We start from the raw sequence: 21984 nt of genomic DNA, 5'->3' as shown, positions 1-21984 counted from the left end.
TGTTCGGATGGGCAGGAGTGGGTACAGACTAACGTGAGTCATGGAGAACAGTGTTCGGATGAGCAGGAGTGGGTACAGACTAACGTGAGTCATGGAGAACTGTGTTCAGATGGTCAGGAGTGGGTACAGACTGATGTGATTCATGGAGCCAGTGTTCGGATGGGCAGGAGTGGGTACAGACTAAGGTGAATCACGGAGAACAGTGTTCTGATGGTCAGGAGTGGGTACAGACTAACTTGAGTCATGGAGAGCAGTGTTCGGATGGGCAGGAGTGGGCGCAGACTAACATGAGTCACGGAGAACAGTGTTCTGTTGGGCAGGAGTGGCTACAGTCTAACGTGAGTCATGGAGATCAGTGTTTGGATGGGCAGGAGTGGGTACAGACTAACGTGAGTCATGGAGAACTGTGTTTAGACGGTCAGGAGTGGGTACAGACTAATGTGATTCATGGAGCCAGTGTTTGGATGGGCAGGAGTGGGTACAGACTAAGGTGAATCACGGAGAACAGTGTTCTGATGGGCAGGAGTGGGTACAGACTGACGTGAGTCAGGGAGAACTGTATTCAGATGGGCAGGAGTGGGTACAGACTAGCGTGAGTCACGGAGAACATTATTCGGATGGGCAGGAGTGGGTACAGACTCCAGTGTGTTATGGAGATCAGTGTTCAGATGGGCAGGAGTGGGTACAGACTAACTTGAGTCATGGAGAACTGTGTTCAGGCGGACAGGAGTGGGTACAGACTAACGTGAGTCACGGAGAACAGTATTCGGATGGGCAGGAGTGGGTACAGACTAACGTGAGTCATGGAGAACTGTGTTCAGACGGGCAGGAGTGGGTACAGACTAATGTGAGTCATGGAGAACAGTGTTCCGATGGACAGGAGTTGGTACAGACTAACGTGAGTCATGGAGGTCAGTGTTCGGATGGGCAGGAGTGGGTACAGACTAACATGAGTCATGGAGAACTGTTCAGATGGGCAGGAGCGGGTACAGACTAACGTCAGTCATGGAGAACTGTGTTTAGACGGGCAGGAGCGGGTACAGACTAACGTGAGTCATGGAGGACTGTGTTTAGACGGGCAGGAGTGGGTACACACTAATGTGAGTCATGGAGCCAGTGTTTGGATGGGCAGGAGTGGGTGCAGACTAACGTGAATCACGGAGAACAGTGTTCTGATGGGCAGGAGTGGGTACGGACTCCAGTGTGTTATGGAGATCAGTGTTCAGATGGGCAGGAGTGGGTACAGACTAACTTGAGTCATGGAGAACTGTGTTCAGGCGGACAGGAGTGGGTACAGACTAAGGTGAATCACGGAGAAGAGTGTTCTTATGGGCAGGAGTGGGTACAGACTGACGTGAGTCAGGGAGAACTGTATTCAGATGGGCAGGAGTGGGTACAGACTAGCGTGATTCACGGAGAACATTATTCGGATGGGCAGGAGTGGGTACAGACTAACGTGTGTTATGGAGATCAGTGTTCAGATGGGCAGGAGTGGGTACAGACTAACTTGAGTCATGGAGAACTGTGTTCAGGCGGACAGGAGTGGTTACAGACTAACGTGAGTCATGGAGAACAGTATTCGGATGGGCAGGAGTGGGTACAGACTAACGTGAGTCATGGAGAACTGTGTTCAGACGGGCAGGAGTGGGTACAGACTAATGTGAGTCATGGAGAACAGTGTTCCGATGGACAGGAGTGGGTACAGACTAACGTGAGTCATGGAGATCAGTGTTCGGATGGGCAGGAGTGGGTACAGACTTACATGAGTCATGGAGAACTGTTCAGATGGGCAGCAGCGGGTACAGACTAACGTGAGTCATGGAGGACTGTGTTTAGATGGGCAGGAGTGGGTACACACTAATGTGAGTCATGGAGCCAGTGTTTGGATGGGCAGGAGTGGGTGCAGACTAACGTGAATCACGGAGAACAGTGTTCTGATGGGCAGGAGTGGGTACGGACTCCAGTGTGTTATGGAGATCAGTGTTCAGATGGGCAGGAGTGGGTACAGACTAACTTGAGTCATGGAGAACTGTGTTCAGGCGGACAGGAGTGGGTACAGACTAACGTGAGTCACGGAGAACAGTATTCGGATGGGCAGGAGTGGGTACAAACTAACGTGAGTCATGGAGAACTGTGTTCAGACGGGCAAGAGTGGGTACAGACTAACGTGAGTCATGGAGAACTGTATTCGGATGGGCAGGAGTGGGTACAGACTAACGTGAGTCATGGAGATCATTGTTCGAATGGGCAGGAGTGGGTATAGTCTAACGTGAGTCTTGGAGTACAGTTTTCGGATGGGCATGAGTGGGTACAGACTAACGTGAGTCTTGGAGATCAGTGTTCGGATGGGCAGGAGTGGGTACAGGCGAAAGTGAGTCACGGGGATCAGTGTAAGGATGGACAGGAGTGGATACAGAGTAATGTGAGTCATGGAGAATTGTGTTCGGATGGATTGGAGTGGGTACACATGAACATAAAGTATGGAGGACTGTGTTAGTATGGGCAGGAGTTGATGCAGACTGATGGGAGTCACACAGAACTGTGTTTGGATTGGAGCTGTGGGTACAGGCGAATTGGAATCACAGGGAACTGTGTTTGGATGGGAGGAGTGGGTACAGGCGAAAGGGAATCACGGAGAACTGTGTTTGGATGGACAGGAGTGTTACAGACTAATGGAGCAAAGTTAACTTTTGAGGGATATGCTGGTGATTAGCCTTGAGAAAGATTGCAGACCTTGACAGGAGGTTCTGTCATAGCTACTGAACAAACTGTTGAGTACGTTCCCCTGTATTCATCTGGGCAATGCTTCTTTCACTACTAAGGAGCTATCTAAATATACTGCAGAGAGTTTGTTACACACTCTGTCCTGAATTGGGGAATGGTTAAGCATAAGACGATCCAACAACACCTCTAGAATAATGTATTCCTTCCTGTAATGAACTTTTGGGAACAAGTGCTAATCAGAGTACTTGGGAAGATTGTTACAGCTCTGGATGTGGCAAGTAGTGTATCATCTTTAGGCTGAGGATCTGCATGGTACTAAATGTGTGTACACCAAGATTGTGTGCAGGTTGATGAAAATGGACCAACTGGAACAAAGCTACATTTCTATTGCCTAGATCAGAAATAGTCTTGTTGGCCTGGATTTAGTGAGCTGAATGGACAGGGCTCTCCTGATGTTCTGTGATTCCACTGAGCCTGAGGGTTAGTGCAATGCTGACACAAGACAAAGTGGCAATCTGGTATCCAGAAAATTACTGCATATTTCACCCCTTCCTGTGAGGAGTTGGATTGGCTCAACAGCATTTTCCCATTTACATGGACAAGAATAGAAGATGTGCAAAACAAGAGTGTTATTTTGATCAAGTAGAGTAGCACTTTGATTTTTCTCTGTTGCTGACAGGAAATGAAAAGTATGAGGCATTCCTGAAGAAGGCAAAGGAAGCCATAGAGAGAGAGACATCGGAATCTAGCCTTCTCCACCGTCCTGAGACAATAGCAGGAGAACTAGGTGCAGCCAACTCCCTCTCTTCTGTAAGTCCCTTCTACTCTTTAGTCAAGAATGTGAGGATAGCTTGTTTCTTCACATAAAATTATTTTTTTATATCAGAACAGTTATATATTTCAATGAAAGCACTCCTTCCATGCATATAATCACAGATCTTTTCTGTTCCCTTCACCCCTTCTCCTTTCTGTGCACCTTATTTTCCAAGCTTCAAAAGAGGTCCATCCACTTTAAAAACATTACTGTCCTGTCCTGTTCCTCTGCACTCATGCTGTCTGACCTATTGAGAATTTCTGGCCCTTTCTGCGGTACTTCAAATTTCCGACATCTACATTGTTTAGATCATGACTCCTCCTGAGCCTGAAGTTTTTGAATACTGAAATCCAAAACACTGTTTGGCTCTATAGGTGCTGCTTGATCATTGAGTTCTTCCAGGGCTCTGTTTCACTTTGTTACTGAGGCCATTCCTCATAGAACCGCAGCTGAGATCACAATTTATCAGCCGCTGTAGTTGCTGCTGGATGGCATTCTGCTGTGTGGTAAACCTGCTGCAACATTTTATGGATAATGTGTAAAAGCCCTGCAGTTCCAGTCGCATACCAAAAGGCCAGGAAATCCTTGCCTGGGCACTGTGATGGAACTCTGCTGCAAGGTGAGAGTCTGGTGGTAGCAACTCAGGATTTTAAGACAAGCTGATGTATCCTGATAGCTGTGTGGAATAATGTGCATCAACATTCTCTGTAAATGTAGCTGGAGCAAAGGCCCAGAGCCTTAGAATGGTATGGTATAGAATGGTATGCCTGGAATGGAATGGTATAGAATGGTATGCCTTCAGCCTTGTGCATCCATGCAGGCACTTTTACACATCTACCTTTTTTTTGGCATCTGTTAGTCTTGCAAGACCATGGATCTGCGTCTGGCAAGTCTCCACTCTCCAGGGCGCAGGCCTGGGCAAGGTTGTATGGAAGACCAGCAGTTGCCCATGCTGCAAGTCTCCCCTCTCCACGACACTGATATTGTCTAAGGGAAGAGCAAGGACCGATACAGCTTGGCACTGGTGTCGTCGCAGAGCAATGTGTGATTAAGTGCCTTGCTCAAGGACACAACACGCTGCCTCGGCTGGGGCTTAAACTCACAACCTTCGGGTCGCTAGTCCAATGCCTTAACCACTTGGCCAGTACCCACACACACGTCAACATGAGTCCCACGTAAAAAGGGGTTCTTTGTTAAAACTGTTTTGTCTGTAAAAGGCATGGAATTGTTCTGCACAAGACTGGTCTATTTACTGCAACAGGTCTATGCCAATATTCTTGCAAGTATAGAATCACAGTCATAGAGTGCTACAGCACAGAAATAGGCCCTTTGCCCACCCGGATTATGCTGACCTTTTTGCCAGACTGCAGTAACCAATCTGAGTATATGAGGATTGCATCCTATTTTAGTCTAAATGTCTCAAATGTGATAATTGCTTCTGATTGTCAGCGTGTTCCAGATACCAATCACCCTCGATTTTAAAAAACCTAGCCCATTAAGAGTTACTGCCAATGACGCTGCCCTCCCTACCCTACCTCAGTGTCGCTGCTGTTAACAGGCATTAAATCTGGAAGGTACTGTTGAGTAACATGATCATTTACCTATGGACAGCTAAATGGCAGCACAGAAACAGGCCCTCTTGTCTATCTCTCCATTCCGAACTGTTACTCTGCCGAGTGCTGTCAACTCACAACTGGACCATAACCCTTCATATCCCTCTCACTCAGGTACTCATCCACCAATCCAGCACTCTGCAGGCTGTTCATTCCACACGCACACCACATCTGAGTGAAGAGGTCTCCTTAAATATTTCACATTATACTATTAACCTCTAGTTCTAGTCTCATCTAACCTCAGTGGAAAAAGCTAGCTTGCATTAAACCAGTTTATACCCCTCATAATTTTGTACACCTCTATCAAATTCTCCGATGCTCCAGGGAATAAAGTTGTAATCTATTCAGCCTTTTCCTATAACTCAGGTACCTGAGCCCCGGCAACATCTTTGTGCATTATTTTTGCACAGGGGCTGATTACCACTTTGATATTGTTGTTATTGGGAAGAGCTAATCATAGAGGACCGGCATGCAGGAAGATGTTTGGGGAGAGTACGGAACTTGTGGTGCTGCTTTGTACTGGTTGATGATTGGACACCTGACTGAAGTGAATAATAAGGAGGAAATTAAGACCTCCTTTCTTCAGGCCACTGTACTTGTTGATCAATATCCCTGTGTCTGACTTTCACAGTATGATACCTTGCTGCAGATGGAGGCTGATCGCCTGTTAATTAAAGAGTACAGTCTTGCCCAAGAGTCAATTCCTTCTTCATGTAGTGGTGTGTCTAGAGAGTGTCAATATCCTCGCAGCTGTCTCTCCAGGTAAGATGATCTGTAACTGAAACATTGAGTGTTCCTACTTCATTACCACCTGGCCCATTGTTAATTCTCTGTTAGTCGTAGTCATACTTTATTGATCCTGGGGGAAATTGGTTTTCATTACAGTTGCACCATAAATGATCCCCTTCACTTAATCAATACTACTCGAGGGGTCATAGACTCAGGCCAGCATAGAAATAGATCCCTTGACCCACCAACCATCAAACATTTATCCTGTTCTAACCTCATTTACTGGCACAGACAACAGGCTTCTGTGCCTTGTGGATTTAAAGGCCCATGCAGATGCTTCTTAAATGTGAGAATATGAGACACCAGTACTTTCTCTGGCAGTTTAGTCCTGATGCAACCATTCTCTATATGAAAACACTTCTTCTTCAGGTTCCATCTAAACCTATCCTTAAAAACTATGCCCTCCATCGTGGAGAAGTTTCTTATTGTCTAACTTATCTCATCTATCCCTCTCATCATATTTATCCCTCTTTGGTTCCCCCCTATTTGCTCTGCTCCAAGAGAAACAAACGGACCCTATTCAGTATCTCCTCATATCTGAAACATCCTATCTATGCCATTTATTACGTAAACTACTGGACAACATTTGCCACAGTGGCACAACTAGTACAACCACTGTCTGGCACATCTGGCAACCCAATTTTGGACCCTGACCTCTGGTGTAATCTGTGTAGAGTGCACTCATTCTCCTTGTAAGCACATGAGTTTCATCCAGGTGCTCTGGTTTTCTTCCACATCTTAAACATGAGTAGATTCATTGGCCATTGAAGATACCCCAAATATGATAGATTCTGCTGGAGCTGAGAATGTGGGGAAATTAAACTGGGACTAGTGTAAGAGGAAGGTTGATGGGCCAAAGGGCTTGACCTTGTTTTGTACGACTCTTTTTCTGTAACATGGTTCATCCATGCATGGAGAAGTTCCTCTCTAGAGATAAGAAAGACATTGCTATTGAAAGTCTAACCAATGGATTGTCGTCGTGGTTAGGTTGCATCTGGAATTTCCAGTTGGGGGGCGATTTCCCTCCACGCCGCTCTGACATACTGGGAAATCATGTACGTGACAGGTTACAGCAATGGTTTGTCTTTGCCTACTGCCGGGAGAGTTTAAAGAGATCACCAGCTCTTGCAGTGGATGACCAGGACCACTGAGTGCCTTGTCATGCTCTTAGCGCTCCACAACGCCTGCTGGCCTGCCTTCTTGACCGTTGGACCATTAATCGGTCTCTTCCACTGAATCCGCCATGGCCAGACTTCACACGCTGGGATAGGCAGATCCCCTACCTCACTGAGGGTCGAAGACCTGTCAGCTCCCCTCACCCGGTTTGGCCCGGCTGCCAAGTCGGTTTACTGAGGTGTGGCCGCCGCACGTGTTACAGCTACTTGGAGCCACAGGTGAGAGCTGAGCGCCAGGTGGGGACCAAAGGTGGACGAGCTGTCCTGAAAAAGGGCAGGGCAGGCCCCCCACCAGAGGTGCTACCCCTCCCTAGACACCCCATACACCCCAACCAATGGATAGTGCTTTGAAATAATGGCACATTTCTTCTCATTTTGCAATGTTGCTATGCACAGATGGGCTGTACTATTCCCTACATGGGAAATTATTTTCTTTTCTGAAGCTTTAGCCAACACTCAGTTTTGTTTTAGCTTGTAGCTAAGGAACAAATTCATAATTTTAATTTTATTTCTCTTGAGACAAATATCTACCTCCATTTGCTGATACCACGCAACTCCACAGTTCATTTTCCATGTTACAATTGACTCTCACAATGCTGGTGTTCTGAACACACACTTTTAGATTGTGGGGAGGTGTAAATTGAGCTATTGAATTAAAACATCACTTTTTTCCAATTGTCCAATTTTGCAAAAATGCGTCATTGTTTAAAAAGGGACCATAAGGTGTGGGACCAGAATTGGTCCATTCATCCCATCGAGTCCTGCTCCGCCATTCTATTATGGCTGATTTATTATTCCCTCAATCACATTCTCCTGCCTTCTTTCTGTAACCTTTGACAACCTTACTAATCCAGAACCCGTCAACCTCCGCTTTAAGTATACCCAATGACTTGACCTCCAGAGCCGTCTGTGGCAATGAGTTCCACAGGTTCACCATCCCTCGGCTAAAGAAATCCCTCCACATCTCTGTTCTAAAACCACCTCAGATATTTGGAAACCAATTGAATCCCTGGAGGTTGATTTTTAAAAGAAATCTGGAGAATAGGCACTATGAATCTTTATGATACATATTAATTGTCATTTTGATACAGAAAGTTCTTATCTTTGTAGGGCTTACATTTTAAAGGAGATCCAAATTGGTGGAGATGAGAATAGCACAATTGATGTAGTTCGCATACATTTATCAGTGCTTGAGACGATAGTCCCACATGGCTGATTGATCAAAAAGTTAGGTAATGGATCTGAAACAAATTACCAGTTAGGTGTAAAATTGTTTCAGCATCAAAGGGTGGGGAAAGTGGTCGATGACAGCAGGAAGCTGTTTCCAGTGAAATTCTTTAAAAGCTGTCCATGTGATGTGTGTCAATAATGAGACTGACATCAGAATCAGGTTTATTATCACTGACAAATTCATGAAATGAGTGGCCTTGTGGCAGCAGTACAGTACTAAACATAATCATCACTGTACATTACAATAAGAATACATAAAAATACATGACGCAAAAATAGATCAAAAAAGAGTTCATTGACTGTGCCTTTTTCAGAATTGCATAAACATGTTGGGCCCAGAAGAAATCACACACCACCAGGTTCAGAAACAGTTCAACCATCAGGCTTCTGAACCGGCGTGGATATCTTCACTCACCTCCGCTCTGAACTGATTCCACAACCTATGGATTCACTTTCAACAACTTTACAACTCAAGTTCTCAGTATTATTTGTAGATATAATTTGCATAGTTTGTCGTCCTTTGCACATTGATTGTTTGTCAGTCTTTGTGCGTGTCTTATTTTCTATTCTATTGTATTTCTCTGTTCTACTGCGAATGCCTGCATAAAATGAATCTCAAGGTGGTTCGTGGTGATAAGTATATATTTTGATAATAACTACATTCTTTGAGATGTTGGCTCCAGGGATCGTGAAGCTGCTCACCCTTTGCACAGCAGACCCACCCTCAGCGAGGACTGGTTCTTCCTACCCCACCTTCCTGAAATCCACAGTCAATTCATTGATTTTATTGACATTGATTATTGTTGCAGCATCACTCCCCCAGCCGATTTGTCTGACTCCTGTACAGCTCCTTGTCACTATCCAAGATGGCATGTGGGGACATGGTTAAAAAAATTAAAAAAGGATGTTAAAATTGTCTGTAGTTGAGGAGATGAGAAAAAAGCTCCCTGGTGCATAGTTAATTGGACAAAATGCATCAAATGGAACTGAATTCAGAGAGCTGTGACTCAATACCTTGGGGAAGAGTAAAACAAAGGGTTAATGGTTGAAGACCAGGAGGTGTATAGGAATAGGAAAGTGGAGTGGCAGATAAAGATGGCAGGAGTTAAAACTCAGGGCAAAGAATAAAGAGGAGGAGGGTTTTGTTGGAACGTTATCAATAACAATTAAAACTCAGCTGGAGCACTATATGCAGTTCTGCTGAGCACATTGCAAGAAAGATGCGTCTGCCCTTCAAAAAATACAGAATTTTAGTTGATGTTGTTCAGGAATCACAATTATTATCATTGATTTCAGTGACATGAAATGGGTTGTTGTGTGACAGCATACAGTGCAAAAACATAAAATTACTATAAACTGCAAAAATAAATAGTACAAAAATAAAGGGATAATGTGATAATTTCATAGATTGATGGACTGCTCAGAAAACTGTTCCCGAGTCATTAAGTGTGGGTCTTAGGATCTTCTACCTCCTCCCTGATCATAGTATTTAGAAGAGGGTATGTCCCAGATAGTGAGATTCCTTAGTAATGGATGACACCTTTTTAGGTACCACATCTTGAAGATGACCTTGATGGTGGGGAGGGTCCTGCTGAAGGGTTTTGGCCCAAAACATCAACTCTACTTTTTCTCCACAGATGCTGCTTGGCCTGCTGAGTTCCTCCAGCATTTTGTGTGTGTTGCTTGGATTTCCAGCATCTGCAGATTTTCTTTGAGGGTTGTGCCTGTGATGAATTTGGCTGAGCCTACAGTTCTCTGCAGCCTCTTGTGTTCCTGTGCATTGGAACCTCCATCCAGGATATACTGTCTCTCCCCACCCTAACCTGAACCTTTTGCTTGCTTCTCCTTTCAAATCTGCTACTTTTCACAACTCTGGATTAAAACCTATTTGGGACTTTTTTTCTGCATTTGACTAGAGATCTCTGGATTTCTTTATCATTATCAGCCTTGTCCAATCTATTTCCATTAAACTGTAAATTACTTAATCATGATCCCTACATTTAGGCTATAAGAAATAGGAGCAGGATTAGGCCATTCGACCCATCAAGTTTGCTCTGCCATTTGATTATGTCTGGTCCATTTCCCTGTCAACCCATTCTCCTGTCTTCTCCCCGTAACCTTTCATGCCCTGACATATTAAGTACCTCTGCCTTAAAGACACCAAGTGACCTGGCCTCTACAGCTATCTGTGGCAAATATTCCACAGATTAACCACTCTCTGGCTAAAGAAATTCCTTCTCAACTCTGTTCTAAATGGACATCCCTCTATTATGAGTTTGTGCCCTCTAGTCCTAGATTCCTCCACTATAGGACACATCCTCTCTGCATCCACTCTTTCTAGGCCATTCAACATTCGATGGGTTTCATTTATATCCCACCTCATTCGTCTGAATTCCAGCGAGTACAGGCCTAGAGCCATCAAATTCATGAACCACCTTTGAACCCTCTCTAATGTCAGCACATAGTTTTTAGGATAAGGGGACCAAACCTGCTCACAATATTCCAAATGAGGCCTAACTAGTGCTTTATAAAGCCTCAGCATGACATCTTTGTTTTAATATTCAGGAGGAGAAGATGGCGGCGCGACGCAGCTCGCAGCGGCCACTACGGTGGTGATGTCTGTTATTTATCAAGTAGGGTGCCGTACACAATCCTGATTTGATGGAGACGGATGTGAAAGCACGGAGGAACATCTGGAGAAACTTCTGAAATGCCTGCTTCACTGCTGCTGCTACTGTGTGGTCCAGAATCTCCAGAGGGGAAGGCCCCGAGTCCCTGGCTTTGCTTGTTACTCGGCGGCTGGGGTGGGGTCGAAGTGCTCGGCAGAGGATGGTGCTCGGAGAGGCTGTGTCGGAGGGGCTGGTCGGAGGCTTGAAGTTTTCGGACGGACTCAGAGTCCGTTGCGGTTGGGTGCTTCCAATGTTGCTGCATCGGCAAGTTGGTGGCGCTTGGAGGTTCATGGCAGGGAGAGTTTCTCCCTTCTGCCACCTGCGTGAGATGATGAGTCTATCGGGAATTTGAGACTTTTTTTTTACCGTGTCCATGGTCTGGTCTTTATCAATTTATGGTATTGCTTTGCACTGTTGTAACTATATGTTATAATTATGTGGTTTTGTCAGTTTTAGTCTTGGTTTGTCCTGTGTTTTCTTGTGATATCATTCTGGAGGAACGTTGATTCATCTTCTAATGCATGCATTTCTAAATGACAATAAATGAGGACTGAGTGTCCTCATAATCTAATCTAATCTAACAATATTCCAGTCATAGAAAAGATATAGCACGATACTGGCCCTTTGGCTCACAATGCTGTGCCAAACATATACTTACTTTAGAAATTACCTGGAATTACCCAGAGCCCTCTATCTTTCTAAGCTCCATGTACCTATCCAGGAGTCTGTTGAAAGACCCTATTGTATCTGCTTCCACCACCGTTGCCAGCAGCCCATTCCACGCACTTACCACATTCTGCATAAAAAGCTTACCCCTGACATTTCCTCTGTACCTACTTCCAAGCACCTTAAAATGGTGCCCTCTCATGTTAGCCATTTCTTCTTGAGATGATGCTGACATTGCATTTGTCTTCCTCATCACCAAATCAACCTGCAAGATTACCTTGAGAGAATCCTGTACGAGAACTCCCAAATCCTTTTGCACCTCATTTTTGAATGTCCTCCCCATTTAGAAAATGGTTTATGTTTTTGTCCCTTCTACCAAAGTCCATCACCATACATTTCCTGATACTGTATTCCATCTGCCACTTCTTTGCCCATTCTCCGAATCTGTCCAAGTACTTCTGCAGCCTCCCTGTTTCCTTACCACTACCACCCTCCACCAATCTTCATATCGTTTGAAAACTTGGCCACAAGGACATCAATTTTATCAACCAGCTCATTGACATGTAATGCAAAAAAAAGCAGTCCTAATACCAACCCCTGCGGTACACCACTACTCACTGTCTGCCAGTTGGAAAAAGCTTTCTTTATACCCAGTCTTTGCCTCCTGCCAATCAACCAATGCTCTATTCATGCTAGTATCTTTCCTGTAATATCATGGGCTCTCATGTTGGTAAGCAGCCTCATGCCTGGCACCATGTCAAAGGCTTTTTGAAAATCTAAATACACAACATCCACTGATTCTTCTTTGTCTGCTCTGCTTGTCATTTCCTCAAAGAATTCCAACAGATTAGTCACACAAGATTTTCCCTTAAGGAAACTTGCTGACTTTGTCCTGTTTTGCCATGTTCCCCCAGGTGCCCTGAATCCTGATCCTTAGCAATCGATTCCCAACATCTTCCCAACCACTGAGGTTAGACTAACTGGCCTATAATGTCCTTTCTTCTGCCTCTCTCCCTCTTGAAGAGTGGAGACACACTTGCAATATTCTAGTCCTTCAGAACCATGCCAGAATCTATTGATTCTTGAAAGATAATTACTAATGCCTCCTCAATCTCTTCAGCTACCTCTGACAGGCTGCATCACTGTCTGGTATGGGGAGCAACTACTGCGTAGGACTGAAAGAAGCTGCAGAGGGTTGTAAATTTAGTCAGCCCCATCCTGGGTCTTGGCCTACAAAGTACCCAGAACGTCTTCAAGGAACAGTATCTCAGAAAGGAAGTGTCCATTATTAAGGACCTCCAGCACCCAGGACATGCCCTTTTCTCACTGTTACCACCAGGTAAGAGATACAGAAGCCTGAAGGCACACACAGCAACAGCTTCTTCCCCTCTGCCATCCAATTTCTGAATGGACATTGAACCCGTGAACACTACCTCACTTTTTAAATATATATTTCTATTTTTGCACAATTTTTAATGCAGTCAATGTACGTTTGCTGTAATTGTTCTACTTATTTATTTTTTTATTATTTTTTTCTCTTCTTCTTCTATATTATGTATCGCATTGAACTGCTGCGGCTGTTAACAAAGTTCACGACACATGCTGGTGATAATAAACCTGATTCTGATTCTGATATTTTCAGAACCCTGGGGTGTGGTCCATTTGGTCCAGGTGACTTATCTACCTTCAGACCTTTCAGCTTCCCAAACTCATTCTCCCTCGTAAAAGCAATTGCACTCACTTATGCCCCCTGACAATCTTGAACTTCCAGAGCACTGCTAATGCCCTCCACAGTGAAGACTGACACAAAATACTGTACTTATTCAGTTCATTCATCATTTCCTTTTCTTCTATTGTTACCTCTCCAGTGTCATTTTCCAGTGGTCCGAGATCTACTCTTATATCTCTTTTACTCTTAATATATCTGAAAAATCTGCTGGTATCCTCTTTGATATCGTAGGCTAGCTTACCTTAAATTTTCAACTCTTTCCTCCTTATGGCCTTCTATTGTTTTTTAAAAGTTTCCCAATCCTCTAGTTTTCAACTCTTTTTTGCTCTATTATATGCCCTCTCTTTTGCTTTTATTGTGGCTTTGACTTAGCTTGTCAGACACAGTCAGGTATCTATCCTGCACCTTCCAAGTTGCTCCCAGAAGCTCCAGTCATTGCTGTTCTGCTGTCATTCCTGCTCGTGTCCCCTTCCTGTCATCTTTGGCCAGCTCCTCTCTCATGCTTCCATAATTCCCTTGACTTCATGGTAATACTGATACATCTGATGTTAGTTCCTTCCTCTCAAACTGCAGGTTGAATTCTCTCTTATTATGATCACTGTCTAAGGTTTCCGTTATTTTAAACTCCCTAATCAAATCTGGTTCATTACCTAACACGCAATCCAGAATAGCTGATCTCCTAGTGGGCTCAAGCCCAAGCTGCTCTAAAAAAACCCATCTCATAGGAATTCTACAAATTCACTCTAGGGATCCAAACTCACCATCAACCTGGTTTTCCCAACCTACCCGCATACTGACATCCCCTGTGACTATCGTAACATTGCCCATTTGGCATGCATTTTCTATCTCACATCACATTGTACTGTAATTTGTAGTCCATCTCCTGACTATGGCTCAGAGGTCTGTATATAACTCCCATCAGGATCTTTTACCATTGCAGTTTCCTAACTCTACCCACAAGGATTCTACATCTTTTGATCCCATGTCACCTCTTTCTCAGGATTTGATTTCAGTTTTTACTAACAGAGCCATGCCACGCCCTCTGCCTACCTGTCCGTCCTTTTGATACAATGTGTATCCTTGAATTTTAAGCTCCCAACTACAATCTACTGTGAGCCATAACTCAGTGATGCAAACAGCTTCATACCTGTGAATCTCTAACTGTGCTCAAGAACATCTACATTATTCTGTATATTGCATGCATTCAGGTATAGTAACTTCAGTCCTGTATTCATCACCCTTCTTGATTCCGTCGGCATGTTACACTGCAACTCATGTCGCTGAATGTAAATTGACCCTCTCTGCCTGTCCTTCCTGACAGTCTCACTACTTACTGCCTCTGCTTGTATAACAATGGTCCCATCCTCAGCCTTATCATTCAATTTCCCATCCCCCTGCCAAATTAGTTTAAACCCCCAACAGTTGTAGCAAACCTGCCTGCAAGGATATTGATCCCCTTCGGTTCAGGTGTAACCCATCCTTTTTGTACAGGTCGTACCTTCTCCAGAAGAGATTCCGATGATCCAGAAATCCAAAACCCTGACCCTGCACCAATTCCTCAGCCACACATTCATCTTGCAGTTAATTTCATTCTTACCCCCACTGGTGCGTGGCACAGGCAGCTATCCAGAGATTACTATCCTAGAAGTCATGCTTTTCAGCTTTGTACCTAGCTCCCCAAATTCTTTCTTCAGGTCCTTCTCCTTTTTCATACTTATATCATTGGTACTAATATGGCTGCTCATCTTTCCCCTTTAGAATACCGTTGACATGATCAGAAATATCCCTGACCCTGCCACCTGGGTGTGGGGTCAACACTCCATTCGGGTGTCCACAGAACCTCGTGTCCACTCCTCCAACGATGGAATTCCCTATCACTACTGCTGTCTTCTTCTCCCCCACCCCACTTCCCTTCTGAGCTGCAGTGCTATATACCCCGTCACTGCAACTTCTCCCTGGTGGGTTGTATCTCCAACAGTACCGAAAACAATATACTGTATCTATTATTGAGGGGAGTGGCCATTGGATTACTCTGCACTCTCTGCCAAATTCTTTTCCTCCTCCTGGCAGTTACCCAGGTACCAGCCTCCTGAAACTTAAGGGTGACTACTTCCCTGTTGCTCTTATTTATCAACTCCTCAGCTTCCCGTATCAGCTGAAGGTTATTAAGCTGCAGCTCCAGTTCCTTAACATATTCCCTGAGGAGATGCAGCTTGGCGCACCTGTAGTAGATGTGGTCATCCAGGAGGCTGGAAGTCTCCTGGAATTTCCACATCTCACTCAAAGGACACAACACAGCCCATGGAGCCATTCTCACTGCACTAACTATGTAGTAACCGATGAAAAATTAAGAAGTAACTTACCAGATTCTTACCTCTCGGAAACAACTGTGCAAGTCAACCACTTCAATCATACCAGTCAGGTTTCAGTTATATTGATGCCGAAGAAGAATATGTTAACTTGCCTCCATGATTGTCATCCATTATCACTTACATACACAGTGATGAAGTGCTTTGAGAGGTTGGTGATGAAACATACCAACGCATGCCTGAGAAACTACTTAGATCCACTCCAATTTGCTTACTGGAGCATCAGATCCACAGCAGATGCCATCATATTGACTTTTCACTCAATCCTGGAACAATTGGAGAGCAAAGATACATATATCAGAATGCCATTTATCGACTAAAGCTGAGCATTCAATACCAAGACCTTGACTTCAATACCTCCTTGTGGAATTGGATCCTTGATTTCCTCATGTGCAAACCCCAGTCAGTTAGGATTGACAACAACATCTCCTCCACAATCTCCATCAGCACAGGGCTGTGCGCTTAGCCCCCTGCACATTTATGATGGTGTGGCTAAGCAGATCTCCAATATCATATTCAAGTTTGCTGATGGCCAATCAAAGGTGGTGACAAATCAGCATATAGGAGGGTGATTGAAAATCTGGCTGAGTAGTCAGCAAGACCAAGGAGCTAATTATTGACTTCAGGAGGAGAAAATCAGAGCACTATGAGCAAGTCCACATCTGAGGATCAGAGGTTAGCAACTTTAAGTTCCTCAGTGTAATAATTACTTCAAGAGACCTGTCCTGCACCCAGTATGTAAGTATAATCATGAAGAAAGCACAGCAGAGCCTCTACTTCCTTAGGAATTTGCAAAGATTGGGTATGACGTGTAAAACTTTTGTAGATGTGTAATGGAGAGTATATTGACAGCATCATGCTGAAAAGCTCATTGAGACTTCTGGGTATCCAGTGACTACCGTGAAAGGGCAGTTAGAGTCCAGGGAAGACTGGATGACCGCAGGAAACTCTGCACCAGGAGTGGGTGGTTAGTCACCCAATTCAGTAGCCTCTTGGAAATATCTGTCAATGAATATGAAGACAAATAAGAGAAAACAACTCAAGGGCCCTCCTAGAGGCAGGATGAAATATGGACCCAAAAGGATGGATTATACGGCAATGACCATAATGAATATGGACACTGAGACAAAGATCCTTCGGAAGTGCAGGTGTGGATGGGAGAACGTGATGACACATAGGGAACTATAAATCCATCAGGGGTGAAAAGGCCAATAGCAACCTTTTACTGCTGTAGAAGATCAGACAAGAGGGACCCCAAGCCAGGTAGAAAACCACCAAGCTGAAGGACTCAACCTTGCTGAAGTGATTTGTTGGTAGGGGAAGAAGACCCAATATAGAGGGTAACCCTGCCCCCTGTGTGTGAGCACACAAACACGCCTGACATCACCTCCATCTGTGCAGCCACTCCGCAAAGCTGTGAGGAAGAAACTAGGAAGGAAGTACAAGGTCAAGTAGCCAAAGGTGAACAAAGTGCCCAAGTGACGAGGATAGATATGAACTTCAGCCTGATACTAGACCACGCGCTACATGGCCGAGTGGCGGGAATGGACATGGACTTCAGCCTGATCCTAGAGCAGATGCTACACAGCCAAGTGGAAGACAAACTTAACTCCTTTGGAGCTTTCCTCTATGAGGTGTGTTGAGACAGATTTGGCAAAATTGACCTCAAACAAGTCACTACCCTAAGAGAAAAGGGAAGAAGGGGAGAAGGACATAAAGCTTTAGTCCGAAGGCAACAGTGAAAGCAACACAGGAGAAGGCTGGCTTGTGGACCGAAGTAATCCCTTCAAATACACCTGACAGCTGTTAGAAGCTGGAACCCACCAAAGAGGAGCTGGAGCAGCATATCAAGGACTAGTACAGTGATCCAACAAGGAAAGTTCCATGTCCTGCTCCTCAAACTGTCCAGTTTGACGCCTCCCTTACCAAACTAAGTGAAGTCAGAGAAATTGTCAAGAAGGCAAGGTCAGCATCAGAGCCACATCTGAACAGAATTCCTTACAAGCTTTACAAAAACTTACCTTGTGTGCTAAAGATCCTGTGGAACTTAATGAGAACTGCCTGGAGAATCCAGCACATCACACCAGAGTGGCAAAGAGCTGTGGCAGTGTTCATCTCCAAAGAGCCGAACTCCAGTTCCATGAACCAGTTCAGGAGTTTTGCACTGCTGAACGTCGAGGGGAAAATTTTCTTCTCAGTCACGGCTAAGAGGATCACCATCTCCCTCACGGACAATGAATACATTAACACCAGCTGCCAGAAGACAGGAGTTCCAGGCTTCCTGGGAAGTTTGGAGGATGCATCATTGATATGGGACCAGATCCAACAAGCCAAGCGTGAGAAAGGTGACCTACGCATCTTGTGGCTGGATCTTGCAAATGCCTATGGATCTAAGCCTCACCAGCTCAGCAATTTTGTGATGAAGTTCTTTTCATTCCCAACTGTGTTAGAGATCTGGTTTCCAATTACTTTAGTGACCACCAGATGGGCTTCTCGCTTTGAGACTTTACAACAGGGTAACATCTCTCCCAACATGTTTGTGGCAGCCTTCAAGAACATCCCAATGAAGCAAGGCAGATGGTTGGAGCAATGAAGTTACAGTCAGGACAGAGGCTTCCTGGCCTTTTCAGGAAGACGTTACAGCTGCCACAGAGATCGATCAGCCTGGGTACAAGCAGGAGAAAACCCAACAGGTCATTGAGATGAGGGAGTCCACTAAGCCACTGGTGAGGAGTGGCAGTAAGAAGTGGAACATGATGGCAGATCTCAGCAGACAGCTACAGTTCCCCATGGAAATCACCAGCACATCTCTCCACCCAGACATAGTACTGTGGTCCATGGCTGCCAAGACAGTCCTCCTCAATGAGTTAATTATCCTATGGGAGGAAGGAGTGGAGGCTACCCACAAGTGGAAGAGGCTGAAGTACTCAGACCTGAGAGCTGAGTGTAAGGACGCTGTCTGGAGGGTCATCACCTACCCTGTGGAGGTAGGATGCCAGGGCTTCATCGAAGCATCGATGACAAGTTAACTCTGTGTTATGGCAGTGACTGGAGCGAGGCTCAGGAGGGCCACCAGAGAGTTAGCTGAAGAGACAGAAAAGGACAGCTTTTGACTGTGGCTGAGGAGGAAGGACAGAAATTGGGGGACTGACTAACTCCACTGGAAGCTGCAGGGGTGGCAGGGAGGCATCACAAGGAGATTCACCAGGCCTAAGGGAGCAAAACATTAATGAGTGGTGGCTCCTGGCTGTTAACTCTGCGGCTGACCTAAGGGCACTGTTGGAGTTACGGCAGGCAGCAATGTCAAGCAGGAAATAATACCTTCCTGTGAATTTCACTGGCTGCATCACAGCCTGGTATGGAAACACCAAAGCCCTTGAATGGCAAATCCTGCAAAAGGTTGTGGATACGGCCCAGTTTATCACAGGTAAAGGCCTCCCCACCATTGAGCACATCTACATGACCATTGTTGCAGGAAAGAAGCATCCATCATCAAGGACTCCCACCACCCAGGACATGCTGTCTTCTCGCTGCTGGGATCAGGAAGAAGGTACCGGAACCTCAGGACTCACACCATCAGCTTTACTCCTCAATCATCAGGCTGGTGAACCAATGGGGATATCTTCACTCTACTTCACTTGCCTCATCGTTAAAGTGATCCCTCAACCTGTGCACTCACTTTCAGGGTCTCTTCATCTCATGTTCTTAATATTTATTTATTATTATTTCTTTCTTTTTGTATTTGCACAGTTTGTTGTCTCTTGCACACTGGTTGATCACCCAAGCTGACATGGTTATTCATTGATTATACTATGGTTGTTATTCTTTTATGGACTTATTGAGTATGCCTGCAGGAATATGGATTGTGGTTGTATGTGGTGACATATACTGTATGTACTTGATAATAAATTTACTTTGAACTCCGATTGATTTTGTGTGTCTATGGCTGAGCCCATGAATGCATGAACACTACCTCATTAATCCCCTCTTACAATATTTATTTCTTTTTAATTGGAATATAGCAATTGTCCCTGCACTGTACTGCTGTCACAAAACATCAAATTTTACCACAAATGTCAGTGACACTAAACCTGATTCTGATTCTGAGGTGACAGTACATCTTGTACTGAAGGACAAAAAGTATTTCTTGTTCACTATTTTAGCTTATGCTGCCTGGAATGGGTGCATAGCAGGTGCAAGGTGCTGTTCATTGATTGTGAACGGAGTGCAGCATTTACAACATCATAAAAATGACACCAGAGGGAAAAACAACCTCCTTATAGGCCAGGACAGGAGACATGGGTCTCAATTTGTGTCGGGAGGAAATAGAGAACCCAACGTAGCAAATCAAAATATACAATTTACAAATATTCCCTTGCCAATGAATTCATAGCATTTAATATAGAAACAATTTCATCCTAAGTATTGCTCTTGGTTTATTCCCCTAGCCTGAGGAGCTTTGAGCGGAGAAGTAATTTGAGTGCATCCATAAGAATTTTTATGATTTTCTGGGATTGTTATGCAGTACAACAGAGAAAGAGTAGAGAGACAGAATGAACAGGATAGTTCTGTAGCACATTGTCCCATATTCAATGCTGAGTCACGGATTGATGAGCTTTGTCGTTGGAAATCAAAGTTTTTGTACCTATGTGTTTCCATAAGACCATCGGAACTACCTGGAGTTTCTGTTTGCAGATGTCCTCTGCCTGAGTTTTTCCTGGATTTTGGGTTTGTAATCCTCGGCACTGTGAAGATACATATTGTCAAGATTACAAATACAGGATTTTTGCCAGTATCCTTTCACACTGACCAACATGCTCTTAAGAATACAGGTAAGTATGGAATGTGTACATAATACATGCTAATGGCTGCTTTCAAATCTCAAATGAATTTGTTTTGTGGAACATAAACATTATACTTTCTCGCTTCCTCAGAACTTACAAACGTAAGTGTAACTGTTGTGAAATTGGTTCCAGTAATTAGTGTGATTAAAGTGATATAGCAGGCCCTTGGTCCATCATGTACCTACCTATAATAACCTTAATTAGCAGTACTTGGTCTGTACATCCGTAATTCAAGTGCCTCTCAGAAGTCTTAAATGTTCTAAGAGCCTCTACCTGCATAGCCGCCTCAGGCAGTGTGATCCAGATTCAAATTACTGCCTGTGTGAAAATACTTTTCCTCAAATCATCTCTAAACCTCCTTCCCTTACCAGCAACCCATGCTTTCTGGTTTTAGAAACTTCTGTATTGGGGAAAAGTTTCCTGGTATTAATCTATGCTGCTCAGAATTTGTAATTATTGCTTGTACTTTTCCTTACCCAACATACGGGTGAAGGATTTTTCAATTTCATATTTAAGCATTGAGAACTGACCAGGGTACAAGCTCCACTCTGCCATCAGATTTCCAGATGGTCCATGAACACTACCTTGTTATTCTTTATTTTTGCCCTATTTAGTTATGAAACCTCCCTGGTTTCCTTGGCTGCCTACGTCTAGGGAATACACACTCCTGTCCCACCAAAAACGTGAGATTGAGATGGCTCAACCTCCCAAAACGCAGTTTGTGTGGATGCTGTGTAATATGCAACCCTATTACAACTCAGTGCCAAGTAATAACAGACAGCACACTGCATGCGATTAAAGGAATCATATTTATGAATCTTAACTTAACTAAAGAAAAGAGAAAAAAAACAAAAAGGGCCTATTGTAATTCAACAGTCAAATGTGCATAAGTTGGAGCTCAACTCTTCCAAAAGTCACACATATTCACCCATCCGTAGTCGAAGTCAGCAACTTGCTCTATCGAATCACGATCCCCCACCGGGTCGAATCCTACGACTGGTTCTGTCCAGCATCTTCTCTCTTCACCTTTCTCCGAACAAAGGACGCAGCTCACATTCCAAAGCACCCGTTATCTGTAACCATAGCCCAAACACTGCTTCTACAGAAAGACCATTTTGTTAGCAGTGAAACCTTTCTCAGGGTGTTACATTTATAACTCATAATAATTTTATGCACTGCTGCCGTAAAACAAGTTTCACATTATGTCAGACCATGAAAACAAGATCGATTTGAATTCAATTTCTGACTCTGCACTTAGAGAATCCTATGTCAGATAGACCTTCCTTGGTGCTATCTAATCAAGGGGATATTTACTTTGATGGGGAGCATCAGAGATCTCCCCTCCCCCACAGTATTTTACCA

At 44.4% G+C, this 21984-nt stretch overlaps 1 protein-coding gene across 9 annotated transcripts in view; it reads left to right on the top strand.

Annotated features, from left to right (window-relative positions):
- The window catches only part of hydin (HYDIN axonemal central pair apparatus protein), a 981559-nt gene that overhangs the window by 553818 nt on the left and 405757 nt on the right, over window positions 1-21984 (top strand). For all 9 annotated transcript variants that reach the window (XM_072279252.1, XM_072279251.1, XM_072279249.1 and 6 more), the window contains 3 exons: window positions 3404-3534; window positions 5783-5913; window positions 20474-20610. In XM_072279252.1, the coding sequence (XP_072135353.1) occupies window positions 3404-3534; window positions 5783-5913; window positions 20474-20610 (399 nt within the window). The remainder of the gene's footprint in view (window positions 1-3403; window positions 3535-5782; window positions 5914-20473; window positions 20611-21984) is intronic.

Source organism: Mobula birostris, chromosome 15 (genome assembly GCF_030028105.1).
Source record: "Mobula birostris isolate sMobBir1 chromosome 15, sMobBir1.hap1, whole genome shotgun sequence".
NCBI lineage: Eukaryota > Metazoa > Chordata > Chondrichthyes > Myliobatiformes > Myliobatidae > Mobula > Mobula birostris.
This window is presented reverse-complemented; position numbering and strand designations above follow the sequence as displayed.